Raw genomic sequence first — 27462 nt, forward strand, 5'->3', positions numbered from 1 at the left:
AATTAAAACCTAATGTCAAAATCTAAATTTTATTTGTTTCAAATATTTCTTTTAATTTAATCTTTAAATCAAATTAAAAGATAATAGTATATATATGTATATATATTTATCCCAAAACAACATACAATGATGTTGGCAAATATAATAATAGTTGAATAAATCATAAACCATAAATGTATACTTTAAGAAACTTTTAAAATTATTATTAAATAATATATGCATATTTATAAAATATATAATGTTTAATATCTAACGTTTTTAAATTTGTTATAAAATCTTGTTCCTATTTAACATATTATTATAAATATATTAAGTCATCATATCATATAGTATGTTTTATATATTAATCATTTTAAAAATTTCTCATTTCTCATTTATTATTTTAACCATTTTTATACTTCATCTATGTTTTATTTCTTTGACTTATATTTTATATACTCAAAATTTTTTTATTTTTATTTATTATTGTTTAGTAGGTTAATTTTTATTTCATAAATTGTTTGTTATTTTTATATATTATTTGTTTATCATATTTGCATAAAAATTGATTATTTATGTTACTTCAAGTTATATTTGCATGAGATACTATTATGTATGTGTTATGTAATCTATATTATGCTCATTGTTTTTCTGTGATTATACTTGCATGAAATGCTAATGTGTATTACGTGATTTTTGTCATTATTTAACATTTTCTATACTATATTTGCATGAAATATTATTATATATGTTTAATTTGTATTGATATATTCACTATTCTTCCATTTTGTATTTTGCATGAAATGATAATGTGTATTCATGTTATTTGTGATTATATGTACATGAAATGTTAAAGTATATTGTGCGATTTATGTCGTATTTACCATTTTCTATATTATATTTGCATGAAATGTTAAAGTATGTAGTTTAATTAATCTAATATTGATATTTTGTAATAGGTAAAATGCATCATCATTTTTTTAGAAAATTTTATATTTCATTTAATCCAAAGGAATTTTAAAAATAAGGCAATGTCTTTTGTATTTAGGAATTCAGGAAATAGTGCCCTGACATGCTGGGTTGCGATTTCCCGTTTGTCTAAATATCTAAAGTATCCTTTTTAATAGATTTTGCAAATTACGAGATGATTTTAGTTACAAAAGTTTAGGAATATCGTGTCCAATCATGCTAGATGTGATATTTGCATTCTTTTGGAACGAAAGAATTTTGATTTTCCAACTCAAATTATTTTGGCTAAAAAGAGACCTTTTTCTAAATTCTTTCAAGTTTTTGACATTAAGACAAAACTATTTAATTTGGTACCAATTTTGGGCGTCGCGAGGGTGCTAACCCTTCCTCGCACGTAACTGACTCCCAAGCCCGTTTTCTCATAATTTCGTAGACTAAAATATTTTATAAGGTGACCCAATCACACCTAAAAAGGTTGGTGGCGACTCCCGTTTTCAAAATACCCTCTCAGATTTAAAAGAGGTTTCGACAGCTTGGCGACTCCGCTGGGGACTTATAAGAGAGTCAAGCCAAGAAATTGATTTTTTTGTGTCTTAATGTCAAAAGTTTGGAAAAATTTTAAAGATATTGATCATTTTACATGTGTTTGCTGCATATGTTTGTTATTTTGTTTTCGTACACATTGCATTTGCATGACTGCTGTGGTCACACCTTTAGGTGGGAGTGAGAAGCTACGCTTTCGTGAGGTTTTCACTTCCATATGGGCTAGTGGATTACTTTTGGGATGCATCTGTACCTATGTCTTCGTGAGATTTTCATCTCTGTATGGCCATAGGGAAATGTGTTCCCCTGAACCGAACTTGGTCTATATGAGCCTATAATGGGTGAGGACCGAGGAATCTGCTGGTTCAGGTACCCTTGCTTTAGAACTGAAACGCATATAGTGAACTTTAAGTGCTTACCCTAGGGAGTATAGTGATAGTCTTTAGTAAGCTACCCTTATAAGTACTTGTTTGTAATACTTTTATATGATACTGACTTACTTTATTTTACTATCATTACATGTCACTCAACATTTAAAGGTGTCGATTCACGGTTCGATTTCTAGATTAGAAAGTTTTGTAATGAGGAACAAATATCTTGATAAAGTGGAGGACAATGCTTCTGTCTGTGCATGGTTAGAGAAAACCCAGTTAGAGAAAGGAGATAGTGTCACTGAGGGGTATACGTCAGAGTTGTGGGACTTCACTCGTATCAGTTCAACACAGAATAAGTTTCAGGAGTTGAAGGACATTTGGGCCCAATGGGATGATGAGGCTAAGCAGCTGTTTTACCAGAATTATGGAGATCTTCCCTATTTGCTAGACATCAAGGTGGATAAGCATTTGTTTCGAGCCATGGTACAATTTTGGAACCCTGCTTATAGTTGTTTTACATTTGGAGAGGTAGACTTAGTACCTACTTTGGAGGAATATACGACCTTACTTCGCTGTCCAAAAATTCAAGGTAACAAAGCCTATGTTAGGGCTGCTAATCCCCTAACTTTTGTGAAGAAATTAATGATGATTACAGGGGTGAGTGAACAGTGGGCTGCAGCTCGAATCCAACAAAAGGGTGATAGCAAATGCATTCCGTGGGCAAGTTTGAGGGATTTGATATTGGCACACCCAGATGTGAAGAAGAAGTTTGATGTCTTGGCCTTAAGTATGTATGGATTGATGATTTTCCCAAAAGCTATGGGGCACATAGATGAGGCAGTTGCAGATTTATTCGATTGAATTAGTAAACAGAACACACCTGTGCCTGCAATACTAGCCGAGACGTTTAGATCCTTGAGTGCGTGTCAGAGAGCTGGGGAAGGTAGATTCATTGGATGTGCACAATTGTTGTTAGTATGGTTCCATAGTCATTTTTGGAGGGTTGATAAGGTTCCTTGCTGAGTGTTCTTTAAGGATTATTCTCCCTTAAGGGAAGCAGCAGCTACACCAAGGGGGGATGACATTATAGAAGAAATGTGGATAGAAATACTTCAGAACCTCCGAGAAGAAGAAGTTATGTGGAAAGCCCTTTGGATGACTCCGAGCGAAATTCTTTATCGTTGCGAAAGTTTTAATTGGGTACCTCTTCCTGGAATTTGGGGAGTTGTTGGTTATGCACCATTACTCGTCCTAAGGCAATATAAGGCAGAGCAGTTTATACCAGCAACACAAGGGCTATCTCAGAGTGATTTTTCGTATAAAGGGGATCATTATAAGAAGAAGATGCGAGAAATTGCAGAGGCTTGGAAGAACGTTTGCTGTGTGAAGATTTTGACTAAAGGTCTGACGAAAACTCTTAAATACAAAGGGTGGTTTGGTAAGAGGATCAATGATAACATCCCTAGGCCAAATTTGGGAGCTGCTCGATCGATGGAGGAGAGTTTACGAGTGATTCCATCAGAGTTAGAGGTCATAAAGCAAGAGTTCGAAAGAAAGAATTTGGAGGTTGGGAGAAAGATAGAGAGGCTTGAAGAGGAGAAGATGTACCTAAGTTTAGACGTCGATGTTCATAGAATTAAGGTCGAAAAAGAGAGGGAAGAAAAGAGAAAGATTGAGGAAGACTGAGATGACTTGAAGACGCAATATAAGAGGATACAGTTATCAATGAAGAGAGCTGGATTGGGGAAGTCTTCAGAGCAGTGGCAATAAGAGGTTCAAGAAGAAAGAGCCAAAGCTGAGTATTGGGAGAAGAAGTTCCAAGAAATGCAGGCGCGTAATCAGGCCCTAGAGAAGGAGAATCAAGGATTAAAAACTAAGGTGACTGAGCTTGGACGATCTCTTCATTATCACCAAAGTGGTAACTCTGCGGTCGAGTTAAAGGCAAGCTTGGATAAGATCGAGGAAATGAAGCACAATATTAGAGGGTTGGAAGCAGCACTACAGGATTGTGAGCTACGGATTGAGCAGCTCGAGGCAAGAGAAGAACATTGGAAGGGAGAGCTTCACCATTTTCAGGATCAAGTCAGAGATAGGGACTACCTCATGGGAGAAGCTATAGTACAGATTCGAGAGGTTGTTGATCATTTGCAAGACTTGGCAGCACGAGCTAATGTATTGAGTACGAAATATGAGTTAGTGTCAGATAGAGGTCTAGAGTTAGCTTTGTTATTAGATAGGGTTAAAACTTTGGGCCTGAAGGCAAAGGCATATTTGTAATCCGTTTTGTTTAAATATTTTTGTTTCTTAAATAACATTTTCTAAAAGAAACTGAATCAGAATCGATATCCTTTTACACTCATGTATTTGCCTATCATCGTATCATATGCATTCAAATTTATAGAAAGACCCTAATTAGTTAAAATTATTAGGGAGAAAGAGAGAGTGAGAAAAAGAAAATCTAAAAGCAACACATCCTTACGGTACACGCACTAAGACAAAGAATATGGATCAAAGACTTAAGCAGATCCAGAAAGAAATGCAAGAGCAGTTACAAGAACAATTGGCAAAAATTCAACAGGAGATGAAAGATCAAATGTTGGAGGCCCAAAGGAATATGATGGATGAAATGGCTCAGCTACTGAAAGGGGCAACAGATAAAGGAAAGACCCCTATGACTATCACTGAAGAGGATAATGAGGACCATCCTTCGGGTTTTACTCCACCCCATGTACTAACTCAACCTGAGGCGTATCCCCGAAGGCCGTCCATCATAATAAGATCTTAACATGGGCAAGTTGACGCTGGAATACCCATGAATTTTCAAACTGGTTCAGGATTTAACCCAGGAGATAACCCTGCCAATACAATCATCCCTGATTTAGATGTAGCGGAGAAGGAAGAGATGAGACTTGAATCATCATGGCAATTAGAGCAACGTTGCAGATGGTTAGAAGAGAAATTTAAGGCACTAGAAAACGCTGATAATCGTTAGAGAATTGATGCTAAGGACTTGAGTTTGGTCCCAGATTTGGTACTTCCCCACAAGTTCAAAATGCCGGAATTCGAGAAGTACAATGGGACTACTTGCCCTGAAGCCCATATCACCATGTTCTGCAGACGGATGACTGGCTATGTAAACAATGATCAATTATTGATCCATTGTTTTCAAGATAGTTTGGTTGGGGCAGCGGCTAGGTGGTATAATCAACTGAGTCGTGCAAGGATCGGTTCTTGGAGAGACTTAGCGCAAGCCTTTATGTAGCAATATAATCACGTGACTGACATGACTCCTGATAGGATCACTTTGCAAAATATGGAAAAGAAGCCTAATGAGAGCTTTAGGCAATATGCACAGAGTTGGAGGGAGGTTGCCATGCAAGTTTAACCACCGCTCTTAGAGAAGGAAACTACCATGTTGTTTATCAACACTTTGAAGGCCCCATTCATTACTCACATGATTGGAAGTACCACCAAGAGTTTTGCTGATATAGTTATGGCCGGAGAAATGATTGAAACTGCCATAAAGGGTGGAAAGATAGAGGGGGAAGCTGCTAAAAGATCGGCCCCAAGAAGGAAAGATAATGAGGTGAACAATATGAATACTTATAATTCGAAGGCAATTATGGTCAGTCAACCCAGAGCAACTACAGTGGGGCAACAAGATTCTCAAAAGCAGGGATCTGGTTCGAGATAAAATTTTGAAAAGGTCTCATTTACGCCTATCCTAGTGACGTATCGGGAGCTTTATCAAAGTTTATTCAATGCGCATGCAATAGCTCCTTTTCATTTGAAACCATTACAACACCCATATCCCAAATGGTATGATGCAAACGCCAAATGTGAATACCATGCGGGAATATCGGGGTATTCAATTGAAAATTGCACTAGTTTTAAAAAGGCAGTGGAAAGACTAATCAAGCTGGGGGTCGTAAAATTTGATGACACCCCTAGTACAGAGAACCCGTTGCCAAATCATGGTGATCAAGGGGTAAATGCAATTGGGGACACTGACATGAGAAAGATCAAAGAGGATGTGATCGAGGTGAGAACACCGATGAAAACAATTTGGGAGGAAATGGTGAACAGAGAGATGATAATCTCTAAAGAAAGGAATAAAGGAATGAGGAACTACTGCGAGTTCCATGCTGAAGAAGGGCACGAGATCCAGGAGTGTGACGAGTTTAAGGCCTTGGTACAAAGCCTTATGGATAACAAGGAGCTAGAATTTTATGAAGCTGGCTCATACAAGGGACGTATATGTACATTAGAAGGTGGACCAAAGAATCAAAATCGGCCAAGGATCATTATTTCTTTACCAAGAAATAATGAAGTTGAAATACCAACGATACCAAAAGTCATTATTCATAAACCTGTTTCCTTTCCTTATAAGGATAACAAGAAGGTACCTTGGAATTATAATTGCAATGTGACAATGCTGGAGAAAACGGATATAGCTAGTGCTTTTAAGGAGGCTCAAAGTGAGGGTTCTTATACACGAAGTGGGAAGCGCTATGATGCAGAAAGCGTCCGTAAAAGCAAAAGCTTTTGACAAAGGAAAGGGGACTAAATTACTAGTTAATGAGCCAGTGAATAAAGAAGAAGCTAGAGAATTTCTAAAATTCTTGAAACACAGTGAGTACAGCGTAGTTTAGCAATTGCGCAAACAACCAGCTCGTATATCAGTAATGGCTTTGCTTCTGAGTTCAGAGGTACATTGTGAGGCATTTATGAAGGTGCTCAACGAGACTTATGTTACTAATGATATATCCGTCAACAAGTTGGACCGATTGGTTAGTAACATAAGTGCTGACAATTTCATTTATTTCAACGATGATGAAATTCCACCTGGAGGTATGGGATTAGCTAAGGCTTTGCACATTACCACTCTTGCAAAGGATATACATTGCCGAGTGTGCTTATTGATAATGGGTCAGCCTTAAATGTCATGCCGCTCTCCACATTAAACAGATTACCCATTGACAGTTCTCACATGAAAACATGCCATAATGTAGTGAGAGCATTTGATGGCACGGAGAGAAAGGTCATGGGAAGAATTGATATTCCTTTGATGATTGGGCCAAACACGTATGAGGTGGACTTTTTAGTAATGGACATCAAGCCCTCTTACAATTGCCTATTGGGGAGACCTTGGATACATTCGGCAGGAGCGGTGCCCTCATCTTTGTACCAAAAATTGAAGTTAGTAGCCGATGGACGGCTGGTCACCATAAATGCGAAGGAGGAAATTATAGCGACAGTTACCAGTGATGCACCTTATGTAGAAGAAAATGAGGAGGCCATTGAATGCTCTTTCCATTCATTAGAATTCGTCAATGCAACATTCATCTCAGAGGGGAATGAGGTGCCGGTGCCCAGGATATCCGGAACCACAAGAATGAGTTTGTAGATGACAATGGGGAAAGGAGCCTTGCCAGGAAAAGGATTGGGAAGATATCTCCAAGGAGGGATTCAAGGTCCTGAACTAAAGGAGAAGAGAGACCGTTTTGGCTTGGGTTTCAGGCCAGATTACAAGTAGGGGAGGAAAGAAATAGAGAAGCGCCAACAGAGAAGAAGGGCGCGTTTAGATGGAAGAGAGGTAGAGTGGGAACTGATGACATTCCCCCATATATCTCAAACCTTTATATCAGGGGGGATGATTCACCCTGAGAGAGAATTGCTCGAAAAAGGAGGTTATCACATCAATGTTGTGTATGATGAAGAGTCTGAACGAGGAAACCTTAAGGGCATTCGCCCTTATCAACCGAGAAGCTCTTTAAACAATTGGGTTGCAGAAGAACTTCCTGTAGTTTTTAAAGATTCTTCAGAGTAATTTTCAGAACACTCTTATTGCTCTAAAGCCTAGAAATAGTAAGATTTCATTTGTAAAATAGGCTCATGTTCAGATATTTACATTTCAATAAAATACAACTTTTGTTATCGATTCAAGTGAATATTCTTTTATACCGTTCAATATTCTTTTGACATTTAAATTCTTTCAAATATTTTCCATTTCATTCATAACATATAAATAAATTCATTCATTCTTTGTACATTCTTTCGTACCCCGCAGGCCCTTAGATATCAATGACATGAGCACTGATACTACGAATCCTAAATTCTCTTTTGAGCAAGACGTGTTTAGAAGAACTTTAGGATTTTGAAGATGACAGGGACTATGATATGTCTCCAGATCTATTGAGAATGGTGAAATAAGAGGAGAAACAAATCCTACCCCGTGAGAAAGAGGCAATAGAGAATGTAGCCTTGGAGGAAGGGAATAAGGTGAAAATTGGCATACATATTGCTAAGGAAACGAGACAAAGCCTTGTTGAGCTACTACGAGAATTCAAAGATATCTTTGCATGGTCATATGAGGATATGCCGGGTTTGAATACTGATACTGTGGTACATCGTCTCCCCATAAGACAAGATTGCAAGCCAATCCAACAAAAATTGCGAAGGATGAGGCCTGATATTGTGCTGAAAATAAAAGATGAAGTCAAAAAGCAGTTTGATGCTGGATTCCTACAAGAGGTTAAGTATTCAGAATGGGTGCCAACATTGTACCTGTCCCTAAGAAGGATGGGAAGGTACGAATGTGTGTTGATTATAGAGATCTGAATAAAGCCAGCCCAAAGGACAACTTTCCTTTACCGCACATGGACACTTTGGTGGACAATACAGCTGGATATTCGTTGTTCTCCTTTATGGATGGTTTCTCAGGGTACAATCAGATAAAGATGCATCCTGAAGACATGGATAAAACCACCTTCATAACATTGTGGGGCACCTTCTGTTACAAGGTAATGACCTTTGGGTTGAAGAATGTAAGGGCAACATACCAAAGGGCTATGATGACTTTATTCCACGATATGATGCACAAAGAAATTGAGGTGTATGTTGATGACATGATTGCTAAATCTCGAACAGAGAAGGAACATATTGAAGTTTTGAGGAAGTTGTTCCTGAGATTAAGGAAATTTCAGTTGAAGCTTAATCAGGAAAAGTGCATCTTCAGAGCTAGGTCGGGGAAGTTATTAGGCTTTGTGGTCATCGAAAAGGGAATAGAAGTTGACTAAGACAAGGTTAGAGCTATACGAGAATTGCCTCCACCACGTACTTAGAAGGAAGTTCGGGGTTTTCTTGGAAGATTGAATTATATTGCTCGATTTATTTCACAATTAACCGAGAAATATGATCCTATATTTCGCCTGCTTAGAAAACACAACCAATGTACTTGGGATGAGGAATGCCAGAATGCTTTTAATAAGGTTAAGCAATACTTGTTAACCGCTCCAGTGTTATCTCCGCCTAGTCCAGATAGACCATTAATTCTGTACTTATCAGTGTTTAGTAATTCTATGGGATGTGTGCTTGGCCAACATGACAAGTCAGGAAGAAAAGAGAAGGCAATATACTACTTCAGCAAGAAATTCACAAAGTGTGAGATGAGATATTCGCCAATTGAGAAATTGTGTTGTGCTTTAATCTAAACGACTCGAAGGTTAAGGCAATATATGTTATATCATACGACTTGGCTAATTTAAAAACTTGATCCATTAAGATACATGATGGAGTCAACAGCACTAAATGGAAGAATGGCAAGGTGGCAAATATTGCTTTCAAAATTTGACATAGTCTACGTGAGTCAAAAGGCTATAAAAAAGGAAGCGCGATAGCAGAATTTCTGCCTACAGGGTTCCAGAAGATTATGAGCCATTGAGCTTTGATTTCCCTAACGATGAGTTGATGTATGTGGCAGACATTGAAGAATATCCTTGGAAGCTGAACTTTGACGGCGCATCTAACGCAGTAGGAAATGGAATTGGGGCAGTCTTGGTATCCCCAAATGGTGATCATTATCCATTTACATGTAAATTGGATTTTGACTGTACGAACAACATGGCCAAATATGAAGCATACATTATGGGGATTCGAGCAGCCAAAGAGCAGAAAATTAGAACCTTGGAAGTATATGGAGACTCTGCATTGGTAATATACCAGCTTAGGGGTGAATGGGAGACAAGGGACCCTAAATTGATTAATTATCAAAAGGTAGTATTGGAGTTACTTGAGGAGTTTGATAAAATCACCTTCAATTATCTCCCACAGGACGAAAATCAGATGGCGGACGCTTTGGCAACATTGGCTTCCATGATTAAAGTAAATAAACAAGAGGATGTGAGACCAATTCAGATGAGCATTTCTGAGGTTCTGGCTCAAAATTCATTAGCCCTATACCTGGTTATACCCAAAACCCTTAGCCTGATAGCCCAAACCCGTTTACATTGGTAGACCCAACAGATGACCCAAGACCCAATTAGCCTAAATTACCCACTACCCCATTACACCCTTAACCCAAAAAATGAACGGGGCCCAAGAGGCCCAAACCGTGAAACAAGAACTGCAGACCTAAGGTTTCAGAAACCCTAGGCGCCGCAAGTACTCCAACCGACGCGTCCTTTCATCTCGTAGTGACCCACCATCAGTGCCGTGATTCCAGGCTCCGTATCACACCATGATCGATGCTCGAATCAACGCCAGTGTGCCGTCATCAGTGTCGTTCATTACTAGCCTCCTCGCTGGTACCTGCAAAAGAAGAAGGAACCACAGCAACCAGAGAAACAAATATGGAAAGAAATCAAAGGATTTTTTTCCTAAAAATGTAACAGAGGGTTATAAAAACCCCTTTTTGATCTTTTGTAATACTACGTTTTTTGGGAATATATACACAGATTCAAAAAAGGAACACATTTTACACACATAATAAAAAGAGACCAACAGTCGATCGAAGAGCACCGAAGTGATTTTTTTTTTCTCTCTAAATACATACTGATATCGTAAAAATAGAAGGAAAAAGGACGTACCGTTGGATTTGCGTGGAAAAATGAGGCTTTCTAGCCTCCGGCCACCATATATGGTGGAGTTGACGGTGGCACGTAAGCGCGTGTAGGCCCTAGTCGGAGGCTCGATAGAGCTCGGAGGGCCGGCTCCCAAACCCTCTTGCAGAGGATTTTTTTGTTTTTTTTTAAATCGAGTTTCAAAATGAATTTAGGGTTGATATTTGGCTTTTATAGCCTTATAAAAACGGCGTCGTTTTGCTTAAAACAATAAGCTTCAAAACGGCGTCATTCCAAGGCTAGGATCTGCGCGTTGACCCGAGATCCGAGAAGGATCCGCGCGTTTTTGTTTAAAGGGCTAATTGCCCAATTGATCCTCCTCTTTTATTATTTATAATTTTGTTTTATTTTTATTTTAAATTGACCCTAACCTTTATATTTAGTTCAATTTAGTCCTAATGGCCATTAAAATCTATTCTGAAGAACGACGTCGTTTTGGGGAATTAGGGCTAATTGCCCAGTGAGTCCCCCAGTTTTTTAATGCGCATTTCAATTAAGCCCCAAAATTTTTATTTATTTGTAATTAACCCAAGATTTTTTAATTAAAGTTCATTTTAATCCTTTTTATATATTTAATTTATTTTAAATACTATGTATATTATTTATTTTTATAAATATTTGTTATATATAAGTAGTATATATCTTATTTTTTATTTATTTATATAATTATTCATTATATTATTTATAAATTTTATTATATTATATATTTTACTACGTACATTATTCCTTACATTTTTATTTTATTATAAATTATATATTCTTTTATTATTTATTAATTGTAATTTTTTTTAATTTTTTAAAATTATTATTAAATAATACATATGTCATATTATTTATATTATTATATATTTTCTTTATAAATTCTATTATATGTTATATATCTTATTGCATATTATTCCTTATTTTTTTATATTTTTTTTATCATAAATTATGTATATTTTAAGAAACTTTTGAAATTATTATTAAATAATATATGCATATTTATAAAATATATAATGTTTAATATCTAACGTTTTTAAATTTGTTATAAAATCTTGTTCCTATTTAACATATTATTATTATAAGTATATTAAGTCATCATATCATATAGTATGTTTTATATATTAATCATTTGAAAAATTTCTCATTTTTCATTTATTATTTTAACCATTTTTATATTTCATCTATGTTTTATTTCTTTGACTTATATTTTATATACTCAAAATTTGTTTATTTTTATTTATTATTGTTTAGTAGGTTAATTTTTATTTCATAAATTATTTGTTATTTTTATATATTATTTGTTTATCATATTTGCATAAAAATTGATTATTTATGTTGCTTCAAGTTATATTTGCATGAGATACTATTATGTATGTGTTATTTAATCTATATTATGCTCATTGTTTTTTTGTGATTATACTTGCGTGAAATGCTAATGTGTATTACGTGATTTTTGTCATTATTTAACATTTTCTATACTATATTCGCATGAAATATTATTATATATGTTTAATTTGTATTGATATATTCACTATTATGCCATTTTGTATTTTGCATGAAATGATAATGTGTATTCATGTTATTTGTGATTATATGTACATGAAATGTTAAAGTATATTGTGCGATTTATGTCGTATTTATCATTTTCTATATTATATTTGCATGAAATGTTAAAGTATGTAGTTTAATTAATCTAATATTGATCTTTTGTAATAGGTATAATGCATCATCATTTTTTTAGAAAATTTTATATTTCATTTAATCCAAAGGAATCTTAAAAATAAGGCAATGTTTTTTGTATTTAGGAATTGGGGAAATAGTGCCCTAACATGCTGGGTTGCGATTTCCCGTTTGTCTAAATATCTAAAGTATCCTTTTTAATAGATTTTGCAAATTACGAGATGATTTTAGTTACAAAAGTTTAGGAATATCGTGTCCAATCATGCTGGATGTGATGTTCGCATTCTTTTGGAACGAAAGAATTTCAATTTTCCAACTCAAATTATTTCGGCTAAAAAGAGATCTTATTTCTAAATTCTTTCAAGTTTTTGACATTAAGACAAAACTATTTAATTTGGTACCAATTTTGGGCGTTGCGAGGGTGCTAACCCTTCTTCGCACATAACCGACTCCAGAGCCCGTTTTCTCATAATTTCGTAGACCAAAATATTTTATAAGGTGATCCAATCACACCTAAAAAGGTTGGTGGCGACTCCCATTTTCAAAATACCCTCTCAAATTTAAAAGAGGTTTCGACACATATAGTTAATATGAATTTGCACTAAAGCACCCATAAAATTGAATAACAAAAAAAATTAACAACTTCAACGACATCCATCAAAACTTAATTTTACCAATTAAACTATAAAAGATATCTTATTGAATAATGGTTATAAATACCTATTCACACAAACTATAATCATGCATTAATCCTCAAAATCATTGATATGCATATAATATATATACACACAATTATAATAATATAAAAATAATTCTAGCTTGCCTTACATATTTCATGCAAACTCAAATTTATATTCATGATTAAAGACATTATCATAAAACTTTTTTATACGCACAAAAACTTAAAACAAAAATCCATAACCACTAAATATAAAAAGAATCCCCAATTATATAAAATTCTTTATATACGCAATTACTTATGAAAAAATTCATAGCCATCATATTTAAAAAAAATCTCAAATATATTAATTTTAGTCAGATTCCATAAGGACTAAAACTAATATAAAATAATTATAGCAGAAACCAAAAGTAATCATCTGTATATATGAATTGAATTCAATGGTGAATATAATTCATCATAAAGACAAAAGATGATAATTCTGTATACATTCAACCACAAACAAAACATTTAAAACAAATAGTGCAAAAAAAAATTCTTAACAACATTCATTTATTCGATTATCAAGTGAATTAACTTTCAAAATCAATTATACAACCCAATTGTAATTAGATAATTGAAAGAAGTTGTAAGTCTGTAACTTTAATTTAATAATAACTTTAACCAAAATTTATAAAATAATTGTGTGAAAAGAAGAGAAAGAAATCTCACAAATCAATTTTTATCAATTGATTATAAATAAATAAATAAACCTTCATCTTTTGAATAGTATATGCAAATATTAAACTAGATTATATTTATAAAACCTTAAAACTTTATTTAAAAAATCAAAACCCAAAAATTTATCAAGACTCTCAAAGATTCAACATAATATATAATTAAAATATCAAATCCATAAAATTAAAAAGAAAAACAAATTAATCCAAAATTAATAAAGAATCAATTCATTCTCAATAATTCAACATGACAAAACTCGGATACCACTTGTTAGATTTGTAAAATAAATCTAAAATAAAACTTAATAAACCAGGATCTATCATGTCAAATCATCAAGAATAAATCAAGAACAAAACTACATGCGAAAGCGTACCTGAATCCATGAATTCCTTAAAGTTTTACTAGATCTTGGGGATTTGATCTTCCAAATTAGCACATAAGAAATTCAGAGAATATCTGTTCTGTCTTTCCTAATGATGGGATATTAGAAAAGATATCTTGTGTATAATTTGGGGATCATAACCCTAATATTTACAACATTGGCATATTAGTTCTAATCAAATTCTAATTAGCCCATCATTAATTAGAATTTGATTAGAACTCAATTACTAAAGTATCTACACATATTTGACCCATACTTTATTTAATAATTAAAGCCTAATAAAACTTTAACCAAATCAGGTCACTTTTAATTTGGGTTAACCTACCATAATAATAAATAATAACATGTAATTACCCTTATTATATATGCGATGTTCATATTTTCCAACAGTTCCCCCCGAGCTTGATCTCCAAACCAACGTTTTATCCAATGATATCCTTATCGTACCACAAACTGGCGTCTTAGCACGGATTTACCGACCCAACTTTGTTATTTAAAGATCAAAAGCTACCCTTTGAAGTGTACTTTCAAGGCAAAGCGTCCTGCGTAGCTTCACCAGCTTTTCCAAACTATCATAACAACCTCAACAAGCTGGTTGCCGAAGCCAATATAGTAGCTATTCTATCGACTATAGGTTAGTCCTTGAGCCCTCTCTTCTTACCGCATATCAAGATTCATGGGTTGCACTTCAATGGGTGGCTTCCCATAAGTAAGAAGATGGCCACCACCATGAGGGTTGGATCAAGGACTACGTAGGTGTTTTTGAATGGTGACAGTGCTGGTGCAAACATTGCACTCCACTTAGCTTTTCGGATCAAGAAATCGAATCTGGGTCAAAGCTTCATGATTCTTGGCATTGGAATGATTCATCCTTACTTTTGGAAAACCAACCCGATTGGATCAGAGACTGTTGACAGGCTGAGGAAAGAACTGGTAGATAAGTGGTGGTTATACGTTTGTCCATCTGATAAAGAGTGTGATGATCCATTTATCAACATGTTTGTGGATAGATCCTCGAATCTTGTAGGGTTGGCATGCCACAGAATCCTTGTTACTATTGCAGATAAGGATATATTGAAAGATATATGGAGGTTTTATTATGATAAATTGGTGAAATCAGGGTGGAGAGGGAAGGCAGAGATAATGGAGAATGAAGGTGAGGATCATGTGTTCCATATATTTAACCCTGATTGTGACAAGGCCAAGAGTTTGATGAAGCGCTTGGCAGCTTTCCTCAACTAAGGTTTAGGGAAGGGCATTGTTGAGTGAAAAACTAAGGGGTTGTTTTGTAATAAAATAATTTCATTTTCCATCCGAAATGTATCATGTGTTTGTCAAAGATTTCTTTTCCATTTTACCTTTTCTTAAAACCCTTTGTTTTCTTTATTCAATGTGATTCTACTTTATTTTTTCTTTTTGTTGTAATGTGATCACTCTAACCTAAAACTGTTCAATAACACTTTGGATCTCTGCAAAACAATCCAGCTTAATTTGACAAAATTATTAAATAATGTGACTTCTTAAATCAATTCCTATAATTATAATTTTTGTTTGTGAACTTTCATTTTTGGTTGTTAATATCTAAAAGTTGTGTACTCGTTAATTTGTTAGGTTTCTCTGCTTTATTATAATATTATTTTTTAACATAAAGCATTCAGAAAAACAAAATTATTGAATCTAAAATTTAACACATTTTAGTGCAGTTAATTCAAGTAAAAATATCTCTATTAAGAGTTGGTTTGCATTTGACTGTTTTACTTAAAAATAAGTAAATTAGTTCCTAGACATGAAATTAAAGAGTAAATTAATTTCTTTTATAAAAAATTTCGTCTATTTCTACAGTTAAAAACTTGCATGATAGATAGAATAACCAAACAGTTACGTCACATGTATCTCAATCCAACATATATGGACCAGTTTTAATAGTAAAATTTGATAAAATTTTAACAGAACATGTTTGCTCTTTCATCTAATGTGTATAAACTAATTTGTCTATTTTTTAGTAGAGAAGACAACATGCAATCTAACTTCTAGTGTCACAGGTCAGAGTTCAAAGCCCGTGACCATCGCAACAAATGCATCTGATGGAGGTCTATTGTTTAGATGAGGATCATTTGGCCTACGAGAGCTGGCCTGATTCAAGGAATTGTTGGAAAAGCCTGTCAGATTGAAGCCTGGTTGGCCTGATAGTCAAGATATGGAAACTTAGGCAATTATGGTAACTAATCTTAAAAGATAGAGGGAATCATATCTTGTAAAGATTAGATAGGATTTGATATGGCAATATCTTGTAAATCCCTTAAATCATGGGATATGGTTAATTCATTCGTCGATGTAAATGTATCTTGTCCATCGGTTTTGAGGGAGATCAAGTATAAATAGAGAGCCGCCCGCTCATTTGTACCCACTTCATTACATTGTTTCATTATTCTTTGCGAATAAGAGAATAGAGAGCATTTACTCAAACACTTTGCGAGCGTCCCTTTCTATTGTTCTTTAGCTTCCTTCTTTTGGCATCAATCACTTTCGTTTTTCAATTTGGTACCTTGAAGGAGTTTTTAAGGATTCCTCACTCGAGTAAAGGCTGACTTAGGCAAGTTTGGACGAGTGAATCGTCTAAGGCTGTACAGATTACGAGATAAAAGGTCTATCCCCGTGACAAGTGGTATCCGAGATATTGGTTTGAAGGTACTGTTGGGATGTCGAAAGAAGAGTTCGAACAAAGATGGGCTAGAAAGTCTTTGAGGGAGATACTGTCGGCAGTAGAGGAAAGTGTGGGTAAACTCGAGGGGTCCATTGAGGACGTAAAGGAGGCACTCGATGGGGTCGAGGGTCACATAGACAACTGGAAGGAATAGTCTAGAGACTAAGTGAAGATGTCTCTTAATTTGACCATGGATAATGTAAACGAGTTGTTTGATTCATATAAAGATAAACTGTCAGACAGGAATGATGCTCTTAAAGCCATGATGATGGCATTGAAGGAGGAAACAATGGCCACGACGCTGGCTTTAAGCACAAGAATAAAGGAGCTCGAGGGAGAGCTGGCCTTGTGTCGAGCAGCGGTGGGATAAGGAGTGGCTAGTGCAACACTCAGTAACGAGTATGTCCTAAAGCCGAAAGAGTTTGTGGGGACAAGGTCTGCATGCGATGTGGACAATTTCTTATGGAAGATGGAAAATTTCTTCCGTGCCAAAGGCATTATGGATGATACGAGTAAGGTAAATACTGCTTCATTATTTCTTATTGATATTGTACTTTTATGGTGGCGAGGTAGGACCACAGATAAAAGGCAAGGTGAGATTGGAACGTGGCAAGAGTTTCAATGTGAATTGAAGGGACAGTTTTACCCAGAGTTTGCTGAGGAAGAATCTTGAAAAAAGTTGTAAGGGATAACGCAACGGGGCACAGTAGGGTCAAGAGTTCAAGGAGCTCATGCTCCAAGTTTCAGATATGACTGAGAAAAAAACATTGTTTGCTTTTCAAGAGGGATTGAAGCCATGGGTTAGACAAGAGGTGGAACAAAGAGGTTTCCAAAAGCTGTCGGAAGCCATGACGGTAGCGGAATTCATGGTTAAGCTTGGTCTAGGGAAAGGTAAGCTTGGGTCTTTCAAGTCCAAGGTAAGGGGCGTATGTAAAGGTAATCACAAAGAAGACAAGGATGATGGCAATGGCAACAACGACAGTGGTGGTAATGGGAAACCACGAGTTGGGAAGAAGAAACCCAAGAAGAAAAGGGACAAGCTGAAATTCTTTCTCTACGATGGTCCACACATGTTAAAGAAATTTCTAAAGAAATCTACACTTAAGAAAAAGTTGGTGGATAAGGCCTTGGGACTTGGTTCAAGCGCAAAGGGTGTTGAAGCCAAGGAGGCTAAAAGCGAAAAGAAACCACTAGAGTGATTCTTTTGTCATGGTCCGCATAGGTTGAGGAAGTGTCCGAGGAAGTCTGTCATAGATGAGAACGATGGAGTAGACAAGGAGCCCAAGAAGCTTGGTTCGAGCAAGGGAAACGCTGAAGCCAAGAGGGTAAAGAGGGACTAGTCTATCATTGAAGGGAATGATGGAGCAGACAAGGAGCCCAAGAAGCTTGGTTCGAGCAAGGGAAAACCCGAACCCAAGAGGGCAAAGAGGAGCAAAAGAAGCGAGTGAAGTGCTTCTTGTACCGTGGTCTGCAAGAGTTGCGAAACTGTTCAAAGCAAGCCATAGTCAAAGGAAAGGCAACGTCCGAGCATGGTGAGTCGTCAGAGGGGCTTCTAACCAAGAAAGTGGTGAGTTTGTGATCGAACTTAGAAAAAGAAGTTGCGATGAAAACAATGAAGCTAGACCAATGAGGCTCAAGTCAAGTGAAGTGTCGGAGTTGGTCGAGTCATCGACAAGGCTTCCACCTGTGGGAGAGGTGGGTGGTGCATTAGACTTCAAGGAAAAAGAAGTGATGCATGTGGGACAGTTGACCCGAGTAAATGCAAAGGTACATTCCAAACACTCTAATAGTTTATTGAATTCTAACTTGTTGACTTGGCAAAAATGTAAGGGCCCTTTCGAAGTTTTTGAGCAAGGAGGCTAAGAGACTATGGGCAAAGCAAAGCCAAATGTAGTGAATCACGAGGATTCTGTTCGAGGGGAGTTAGAATATGGGCAAGGGAGTGACAAAACTCGTTTTTGTCGAGATGTACAAACGAGTAGGATGGCTCGAGTTAAGAAGCAACGGAAGCCGAGGCAAAAGTCCCAAAGGAAGGGAAAAGCTAAGGTGTCAAGACGAGATTGAGGCAAACCAAGTCAGTGCCATTTGGATGTCGCAACACGGACGTTATGAGACTAGGTGGGGGAGAATGTCACGGGTCAGAGTTCAAAGTACGTGGCTATCGCACCAAATGCATCCAATGGAGGTCTATTATTTAGATGGGGATCATTTGGCCTATGAGAACTGGCCCGATTCAAGGAACTGTTGGAGAAGCCTGTCAGATTAAAGCCTGGTTGGCCTAATAGTGAAGATATGGAAACTTAGGCAATTATGGTAACTAATCTTAAAAGATAGAGGGAATCATATCTTGGAAAGATTAGATAGGATTTGATATGGAAATATCTTGTAAATCCCTTAAATTATGGGATATGGTTAATCTCGTTCGTCAATGTAAATGTATCTTGTCTGTCGGTTTTGAGGGAGCTCAAGTATAAATAGAGAGCCTCCCCATCATTTGTACTCACTCCATTACATTGTTTCATTATGCTTTGTGAATAAGAGAATAGAGAGCATTTACTCAAACACTTTGTGAGCGTCCCTTTCTATTGTTCTTTTAGTTACTTCTTTTGGCATAAATCATTATCGCTTTTCAATTTGGTGCCTTGGTGGAGTTCTTAAGGAATCCTCACCCAAGTAAAGGCTGACTTAGTTGAGTTTGGACGAGTGAATTACCTAAGGCCACACGAATTGCGAGACCAAAGGTCTATCCCTATGACAAGTAGTATCCAAGCTATTGGTTTGAAAAGCACTGTTGGGATGTCGAAAGAAGAGTTCGAACAAAGTTGGGTGAGAAAATCTTTAAAGGAGATGCTGTCAACAGTAAAGGAACGTATGGGTAAACTCGAGAGGTCCATGGAGGACGTAAAGGAAGCACTCAATGGGGTCGAGGGTCGCATAGACAACTGGAAGGAATAGTGCAGAGACTATGTGAAGATGTCTCTTAATTCGACCATGGATAAGGTAAACGAGTTATTTGATTCACATAAAGATAAACTGTCGGACAGAAACGATGCTCTTGAGGCCATGATGATGGCTTTGAAGGAGGAAACAATGGCCACAACGCTGGCTTTAATCACAAGAATAGAGGAGCTCAAGGGAGACTTGGCTTTGTGTCGAGCAGTGGTGGGATAAGGAGTGGCAAGTGCAGCACTCAGTAATGAGTATGTCCCGAAGTCGAAAGAGTTTGTGGGGATAAGGTCTACATGTGATGTGGACAATTTCTTATGGAAGATGGAAAATTACTTCCGTGCCAAAGGCATAATGGATGATGCGAGTAAGGTAAATATTGCTTCATTATTTCTTACTAATATTGCGCTTTTATGGTTGCAAGGTAGGACCACAGATAAAAGGCAAGGTGAAATTGGAACATGGCAAAAGTTCCAAAGTGAGTTGAACGGACAGTTTTACCCAGAGTTTACTGAGGAAGAAGTTCGGATAAAGTTGCAAGGGATAATGCAACGGGGCACAGTGGGGGAGTATGTTCAAGAGTTCAAGGAACTCATGCTCCAAGTTCCAGATGTGACCGAGAAAGAAGCATTGCCTACTTTTCAAGAGGGATTGAAGCCATGGGTCAGACAGGAGGTGGAACAAAGAGGTGTCCAAAAGCTGTCAGAAGCCATGACGGTAGCGGAATCTGTAGTTAAGCTTGGTCTAGGGAAAGGCAAGCTTGGGTCTTCCAAGTCCGAGGAAAGGGGCGTATGTGATGGGAATGACAAGGAAGACAAGGATGATGGTAATGGCAACGACAACAATGGTGGTAATGGGAAACCACGAGTAGCGAAGAAAAAAACCCAAGAGGAAAAGGGGCAAGCTGAAATGCTTTCTCTGCGACGGTCCACACATGTTAAAGAAATTTTCAAAGAGAAGAAGTCGGTGGATAAGGCCTTGGGACTTGGTTCAAGCGCAAGGGGTGTCGAATCCAAGTAGGCTAAAAGCGAGAAGAAGCCAGTGGAGTGCTTCCTGTGTCATGGTCCACATAGGTTGCGAAAGTGTTTGAGGAAATATGCCATCGATGGGAACGATGGAGTTGACAAGGAGCCCAAGAAGCTTAGTTCAAACAAGGGAAACACTAAAGCCAAGAAGGCAAAGAGGAACAAGTCTATCATCGGAGGGAACGATGGAGCAGACAAGGAGCCCAAGAAGCTTGGTTCGAGCAAAGGAAAAGCTGAAGCCAAGAGGGCAAAGAGGAGTAAAAAGAAGTGAGTGAAGTGCTTCTTGTATTGTGGTCTGCAATTGTGAAACTGTCCAAAACAAGCCGTAGTCAAAAGAAAGGTAACGTCCGAGCATGGTGAGTTGTCGAATGGGCATCTAACCAAGGAAGAGGTGAGTTTGTTATTGAACTTATAAAAAGAAGTTGTGATGAAACCGGTGAAGCTGGGACCAATGAGGCTCAAGTCGAGTGAAGCGTCTGAGTTGGTCGAGTCATCGACAAGGCTTTCACCTATGCGAGAGGTGGGTGGTGCATCAGACTTCATGGAAAAAGAAGTGATGCATGTGGGACAGTTGACCCGAGTAAATGCAAAGGTAGATTCTGAACACTCTAATAATGTGTTGCATTCTAACTTGTTGACTTGACAAAGACGTAGAGGCCCTTCCAAAGTTCTAGTGCCAGGAGGCCGAGAGACTGTGGGCAAAGCAAAGCCAAGTGTTGTGAATCACAAGAATTTTGTTCGAGGGGAGTTAGAATGTGGGCAAAGGAGTGACAAAACTCGTTGTCGTCGAGATGTACAAATGAGCAGGATGGCTCGAGTTAAGAAGTGACGAAAGTCGAGGCAGAAGTTCCGAAGAAAGAGAAAATATAAGGCATCAAGATGAGATTGAGGCAAATCAAGTCAATCCATTCGGAAGTCGCAACAAGGATGTTGCGAGAATGGGTGGGGGAGAATGTCACGGGTCAGAGTTCAAAGCCAGTGACCATCGCACCAAATGTATCTGATGGAGGTCTATTGTTTAGATAGGGATCAGTTGGCCAATGAGAGCTGGCCCGATTCAAGGAACTGTTGGAGAAGCCTGTCAGATTGAAGCCTGGTTGGCCTGATAGCGAAGATATGGAAACTTAGGCAATTATGGTAACTAATCTTAAAAGATGGAGGGAATCATATCTTGTAAAGATTAGATAGGATTTGATATGGCAATATCTTGTAAATCCCTTAAATCATGGGATATGGTTAATCTCGTCCGTCGATATAAATATATCTTGTCCGTCGATTTTGGGGGAGCTCAAGTATAATAAAGAGCCTCCACTCGTTTCTAGTCACTCCATTACATTATTTCATTATTCTTTGTGAATAACAGAATAGAGTTGCAAGAGATAACGCAACGGGGCACAGTGGGGGAATATGTTCAAGAGTTCAAGGAACTCATGCTCCAAGTTTCAGATGTGACTGAGAAAGAAGCAGTGCCTGCTTTTCAAGAGGGATTGAAGCCATTGGTCAGACAAGAGGTGGAACAAAGAGGTGTCCAAAAGCTATCGGAAGCCATGACGGTAGCAGAATCCGTGGTTAAACTTGGTCTAGGGAAAGGCAAGCTTAGGTCTTCCAAGTCTGAAGAAAGGGGCGTATGTGAAGGGAATCACAAGGAAGACAAGAATGATGGCAATGGCAATGGAAACAATGGTGGTAATGGAAAACCACGAGTGGCGAAGAAGAAACTCAAGAGGAAAAGGGGCAAGCTGAAATGCTTTCCCTATGACGGTCCACACATGTTAAAGAAATTTCCAAAGAAATCCGCGCTTAAGAAGAAGCTGGTGGATAAGGCTGTGGGACTTGGTTCAAGCGGAAGGGGCGTCGAAGCCAAGGAGGCTGAAAGCGAGAAGAAGCCAGTGGAGTGCTTCTTGTGTCATGGTCTGCATAGGTTGCGAAAGTGACCGAGGAAGTTTGTCATCGATGGGAACGATGGAGCAGACAATGAGCCCAAGAAGCTTTGTTCGAGCAAGGGAAACGCTGAAGCAAAAAGGGCAAAGAGGAACAAGTCTGTCACCAAAGGGAACGATGGAGTAGACAATGAGCCCAAGAAAATTGGTTCAAGCAAGGGAAAAGCCGAAGCCAAGAGGGCAAAGAGGAGCAAAAAGAAGCGAGTGAAGTGCTTTTTGTTCCGTGGTCCGCATGAGTTGCGAAACTGTCCAAAGTATGTCGTAGCCAAAGGAAAGGCAATGTCCGAGCATGGTGACTCGTCAGACGGGCTTCTAGGCAAGAAAGAGGTAAGTTTTTCATCGAACTTAGAGGAAGAAGTTGCTATAAAAATAGTGAAGCTGGAACCAATGAGGCTCAATTCGAGTGAAGCGTCGGAGTTGGCCGAGTCATCAACAAGGCTTGCACCTATGGGAGAGGCGGGTGGTGCATCGGACTTCAAGGAAAAAAAGTGATGTATGTGGGGCAGTTGACCCGAGTAAATGTAAAGTTACATTCCAAACACTCAATAGTATGTTGCATTCTAACTTGTTGACTTGGCAAAGACATAGGGGTCGTTTCGAAGTTCTTGAGCAAGGAGGCTGAGAGATTATGGGCAAAGCGAAGCCAAGGGTTATGAATCACGAGGATTTTGTTCAAGGGGAGTTAGAATATGGGCAAGGGAGTGACAAAACTCGTTGTTGTCGAGATGTACAAACGAGTAAGATGGCTCGAGTTAAGAAGCGACGGAAGCTGTATTGTTTGTAAAGAAGAAAGATGGTTCGATGAGGCTATGCATAGCTTATCGGCAATTGAACAAGGTAACTATCAAGAATAAGTATCCTTTGCCAAGGGTCGGTGATTTGTTCGACCAATTGAGGAGAGCCACTGTATTCTCTGAGACAGACTTGAGGTCAGGCTACTATCAGTTGCGAGTTAGATAATCAGACGTGCCTAAGATAGCTTTCAGAATGAGGTATGGTCACTATGAATTCCTTGTCATGCCGTTTGGGTTAACGAATGCACCAGCCGTATTTATGGACCTAATGAATAGGATATTTCGGCCATATTTGCACAAGTTTTTCGTTGTGTTCATTGACGAAATTTTGATTTATTCCAAGGATGAAGCAAAGCACGCGAAGCATCTGAGAACTGTGTTGCAGACCTTACGGGAAAAATAATTTTATGCTAAGTTTAGCAAAAGTGAGTTTTGGCTACAAGAAGTAGGGTTTTTGGGTCATTTTGCTTCAATTAAAGGCATCCGAGTTGATCCAAGTAAGATCTCTACAATCGTTGAATGGAAACCACCTAAAAATGTAGCAGAGGTTAGAAGCTTTTTGGGCTTAGCCAGTTACTACTGAAGATTTGTGAAAGGATTCTCCATGATAGAGACTCCAATGACAAGATTGCTACAAAAAGATGTTAAGTTTGAATGGACGAAAAAGTGTTAGCAGAGTTTCGAGAAGTTGAAGACATTGCTGACTGAAGCTCCTGTATTAGTATTACCTGAGCCGAAAAAAGAGTTTGTGGTCTACAGTGATGCATCCTTAAATGGATTGAGTTGTGTACTTATGCAAGATGGCAAAGTGATAGCCTATGCTTCATGACAGTTAAAGCCACAAGAGAAGAACTATCCGACGCACGACTTAGAGCTTGCCGCCATTGTTTTTGCCTTGAAAATCTAGAGGCATTACTTATATGGTGAGACTTGTTGTATATTCATAGACCACAAGAGTTTGAAGTATTTGATGACTCAAAAAGATTTGAATCTAAGACAGCGGATATGGTTAGAATTAATTAAATATTACGAGCTGATCAATGATTATCACCTCGGAAAAGCGAATGTGGTCGCCGATGCGCTAAGCAGAAAATCTTTGTTTGCACTGAGGGCCATTGACGCTCGATTGGTGTTGTTTGATAATGGTTCGGCCTTGGTAAAGCTGAGGGCTAGACCAACATTTCTTCAGGAAATTTATGATGCTAAGACCAATGATAGCGACATGTCAGCTAAAAGAGCTCAATGTGAGTCGGTTATTGAATCAAATTTTCAAATTTGTCCTGATGGATGTTTGATGTTCAGGGACAGGGTCTTTGTACCAAGGAACGATGAAATTATTCAAAAAAAATCTTGTAAGAAGCACATGATAGTCGTTTCTTTATTCATCCGGGAAGTACTAAGATGTCTAATGAATTGAAAAAAATTGCATTGGTGGAACGGCATGAAAAGTGACATCTCTGAATTTATATCGAAATGCTTGATATGTCAACAAGTCAAAGCTGAACATCAAGTACCTTCAGGTTTGTTACAACCTATTATGGTCCCCGAATGGAAGTGGGACGGAGTTACTATGGACTTTGTAATGGGATGACTATTGACCCCGAAAAAGAAAGATGCCATATGGGTTGTGGTGGATAAATTGACAAAGTCGGCTCATTTTATTCCGATAAGGACAGACTACTCTCTTGATAAGTTGGTCGACTTATACATATCTGAGATTGTGAGATTACATGGGATACCGTTGTCGATTATTTCAGACAAAGACCCTAGATTCACTTCGAGATTCTTGAAGAAGTTACAAGAAGCCTTGGGGAAAAGGTTGAGCTTTAGTACAACTTTTTAGCCATAAATTGATGGTCAGTTTGAGCAGATGATTCAGATTCTTGAGGATATGTTGTGATGTTGCATCCTCGAATTTCAGGGTAGCTAGGAAAAATACTTGCCATTGGTAGAATTCGCCTACAACAACAATTTTCAAACGAGTCTAAAAATGGCGACTTATGAGGCCTTGTATGGCAGAAAGTGCCAAATTCCATTGTATTGGACGGAACTTAAAGAGAGTCAAATTCATGGAGTTGATCTGATCAAGGAAACTGAGGAAAAGGTTTAAGTGATACATGACTGTTTAAAAGCGACATCGGATAGGCAAAAATCATATGCTGATCTGAAAAGATAAGAGATTGAGTTTCAAGTTGGAGATGGAGTATTCTTGAAAGTATCTCCATGGAAAAAGATATTGAGATTTGGCCAGAAAGGCAAACTGAGTCCACGATTTATTTGACTGTACGAGATCACTAAAAGAGTTGAACCATTAGCCTATTGTTTGGCATTGCCACCCTAACTGGAAAAGATTTACGACATGTTCCATGTATCCATGTTAATGTGATATCGATCAGACACCGACTGAGATTGAAATTAGACCGGACATGACTTATGGTGAGGAACAGGTCAAGATTTTAGCTCATGAGGTTAAACAGCTGAGAAATAAAGATGTGGCTTTAGTAAAATTTTTATGGCACCGACATGGTGTAGAAGAGGCTACATGGGAGCCAGAAGAAACCATTAGAAGCCAATATCAACACCTGTTTACTAGTAAGACTTTTGAGGATGAAAGTTCCTAAATGGGAGAAATGTAACATCTCGAAATACGGCCTAGTCGAAACAGTGGTTTCGGGACCACAATTTGATGTTGAAATATTTATTTTATGGTTATTATGAGACCTAGAATATGATAATATGCATGTGCTAAAGTTTCATGAAGAAATTCTATGAGTAAGATGACCAATTGGAAAATAAGGACCAAATTGAATAAATTGTAAAACTTGGATTCTAGAAGCAATTTGTATGAAATTGCTTTATATTATTAATTAGAAGGTATTAAAGAGCAATTTACCCAATTTCTAAGATTTTGGACAAAATTGGGCTTGTATGGATGAAATTTTAAAGAAAGGGCTTGAGGGCATTTTGGTCATTTGGTTAATTAATGAAATAAAATGGGAAAAATAAGCCAAAAATCAGCCATTCTTCTCCTTCATCCAGCTGAAATTCTCAAGCTTTCCATAGCTAGGGTTTTTAATATTTTCAAGCTCAATAGTAAGTGCTCCCTAGCCCCGTTTTTAATATTCTTCGTATTTTTAAAATCCCGGTAGCTTACTCTCTCCATTTCTACCTATATTTTCAGTTGGGGTTCATGTTTCCAAAATGACCCATGTGTGACATATTTATTCTTTGATGTTTTATGGAGGGATTTGAGAGTTGGATGTGTGTTAAACATCTTTTTCTAGGTGATTTTCATGAAAAACCCCTAAAAGAACCTTTTTGAAAAAGGTGTAAAATATGTGGTAGAAATGTGGGATAATGGAAAATGTAGGCTTCCATAAGAGGAAAGAACATTCGGCTAGGCTTGGGTAATGTAGAAATTGCATGCATTTCATTGTTCGAGCGTAGGGACTAAATTGTAAAAATGTGAAAGGTTAGGGGCAAAATGGTTATTTAGACTGGGGTGAAAATTTAGACTCGAATAGTATAATGTGAGGTGTTAATGATTCATTTTTATTGTTATAGACCCCAAGGAACAAATTCCAGAGGTCGATCGAGGAAAAAGAAAGGTTTCGAAATAACCAAAACACGATACCGAGACAAGTACCAGGTAAGTTCGAATAACTTAAAGTAAACTCATAGTATGCTTAATTGCATGATTTATGAACGTATGATAATTTCATTTGATGATGGCATGAAAATCAATGAAATGTATCTTTAATAATAACATATTGATAAATGTCTCGATTGAGGTTGAAAAGGAAGTTCGATGGATGAGCCATGTTTTACATGTGACTTGAGATCCTGCA

The 27462-nt window shown here is 37.5% G+C and overlaps 1 protein-coding gene across 1 annotated transcript; it reads left to right on the forward strand.

Moving 5' to 3' along the window:
- The first annotated feature begins 7278 nt into the window (after nt 1–7278).
- On the forward strand, nt 7279–15447 carry LOC107960815 (probable carboxylesterase 2). The gene is made up of 3 exons (XM_041094549.1): nt 7279–7378; nt 7514–7691; nt 14982–15447. Exons 1-3 carry the CDS (start codon nt 7279–7281, stop codon nt 15445–15447), a joined length of 744 nt encoding a protein of 247 aa, XP_040950483.1.
- The last annotated feature ends 12015 nt before the right edge of the window (nt 15448–27462 follow it).

This window comes from Gossypium hirsutum, chromosome A03, assembly GCF_007990345.1.
Source record: "Gossypium hirsutum isolate 1008001.06 chromosome A03, Gossypium_hirsutum_v2.1, whole genome shotgun sequence".
Taxonomy (NCBI): domain Eukaryota; kingdom Viridiplantae; phylum Streptophyta; class Magnoliopsida; order Malvales; family Malvaceae; genus Gossypium; species Gossypium hirsutum.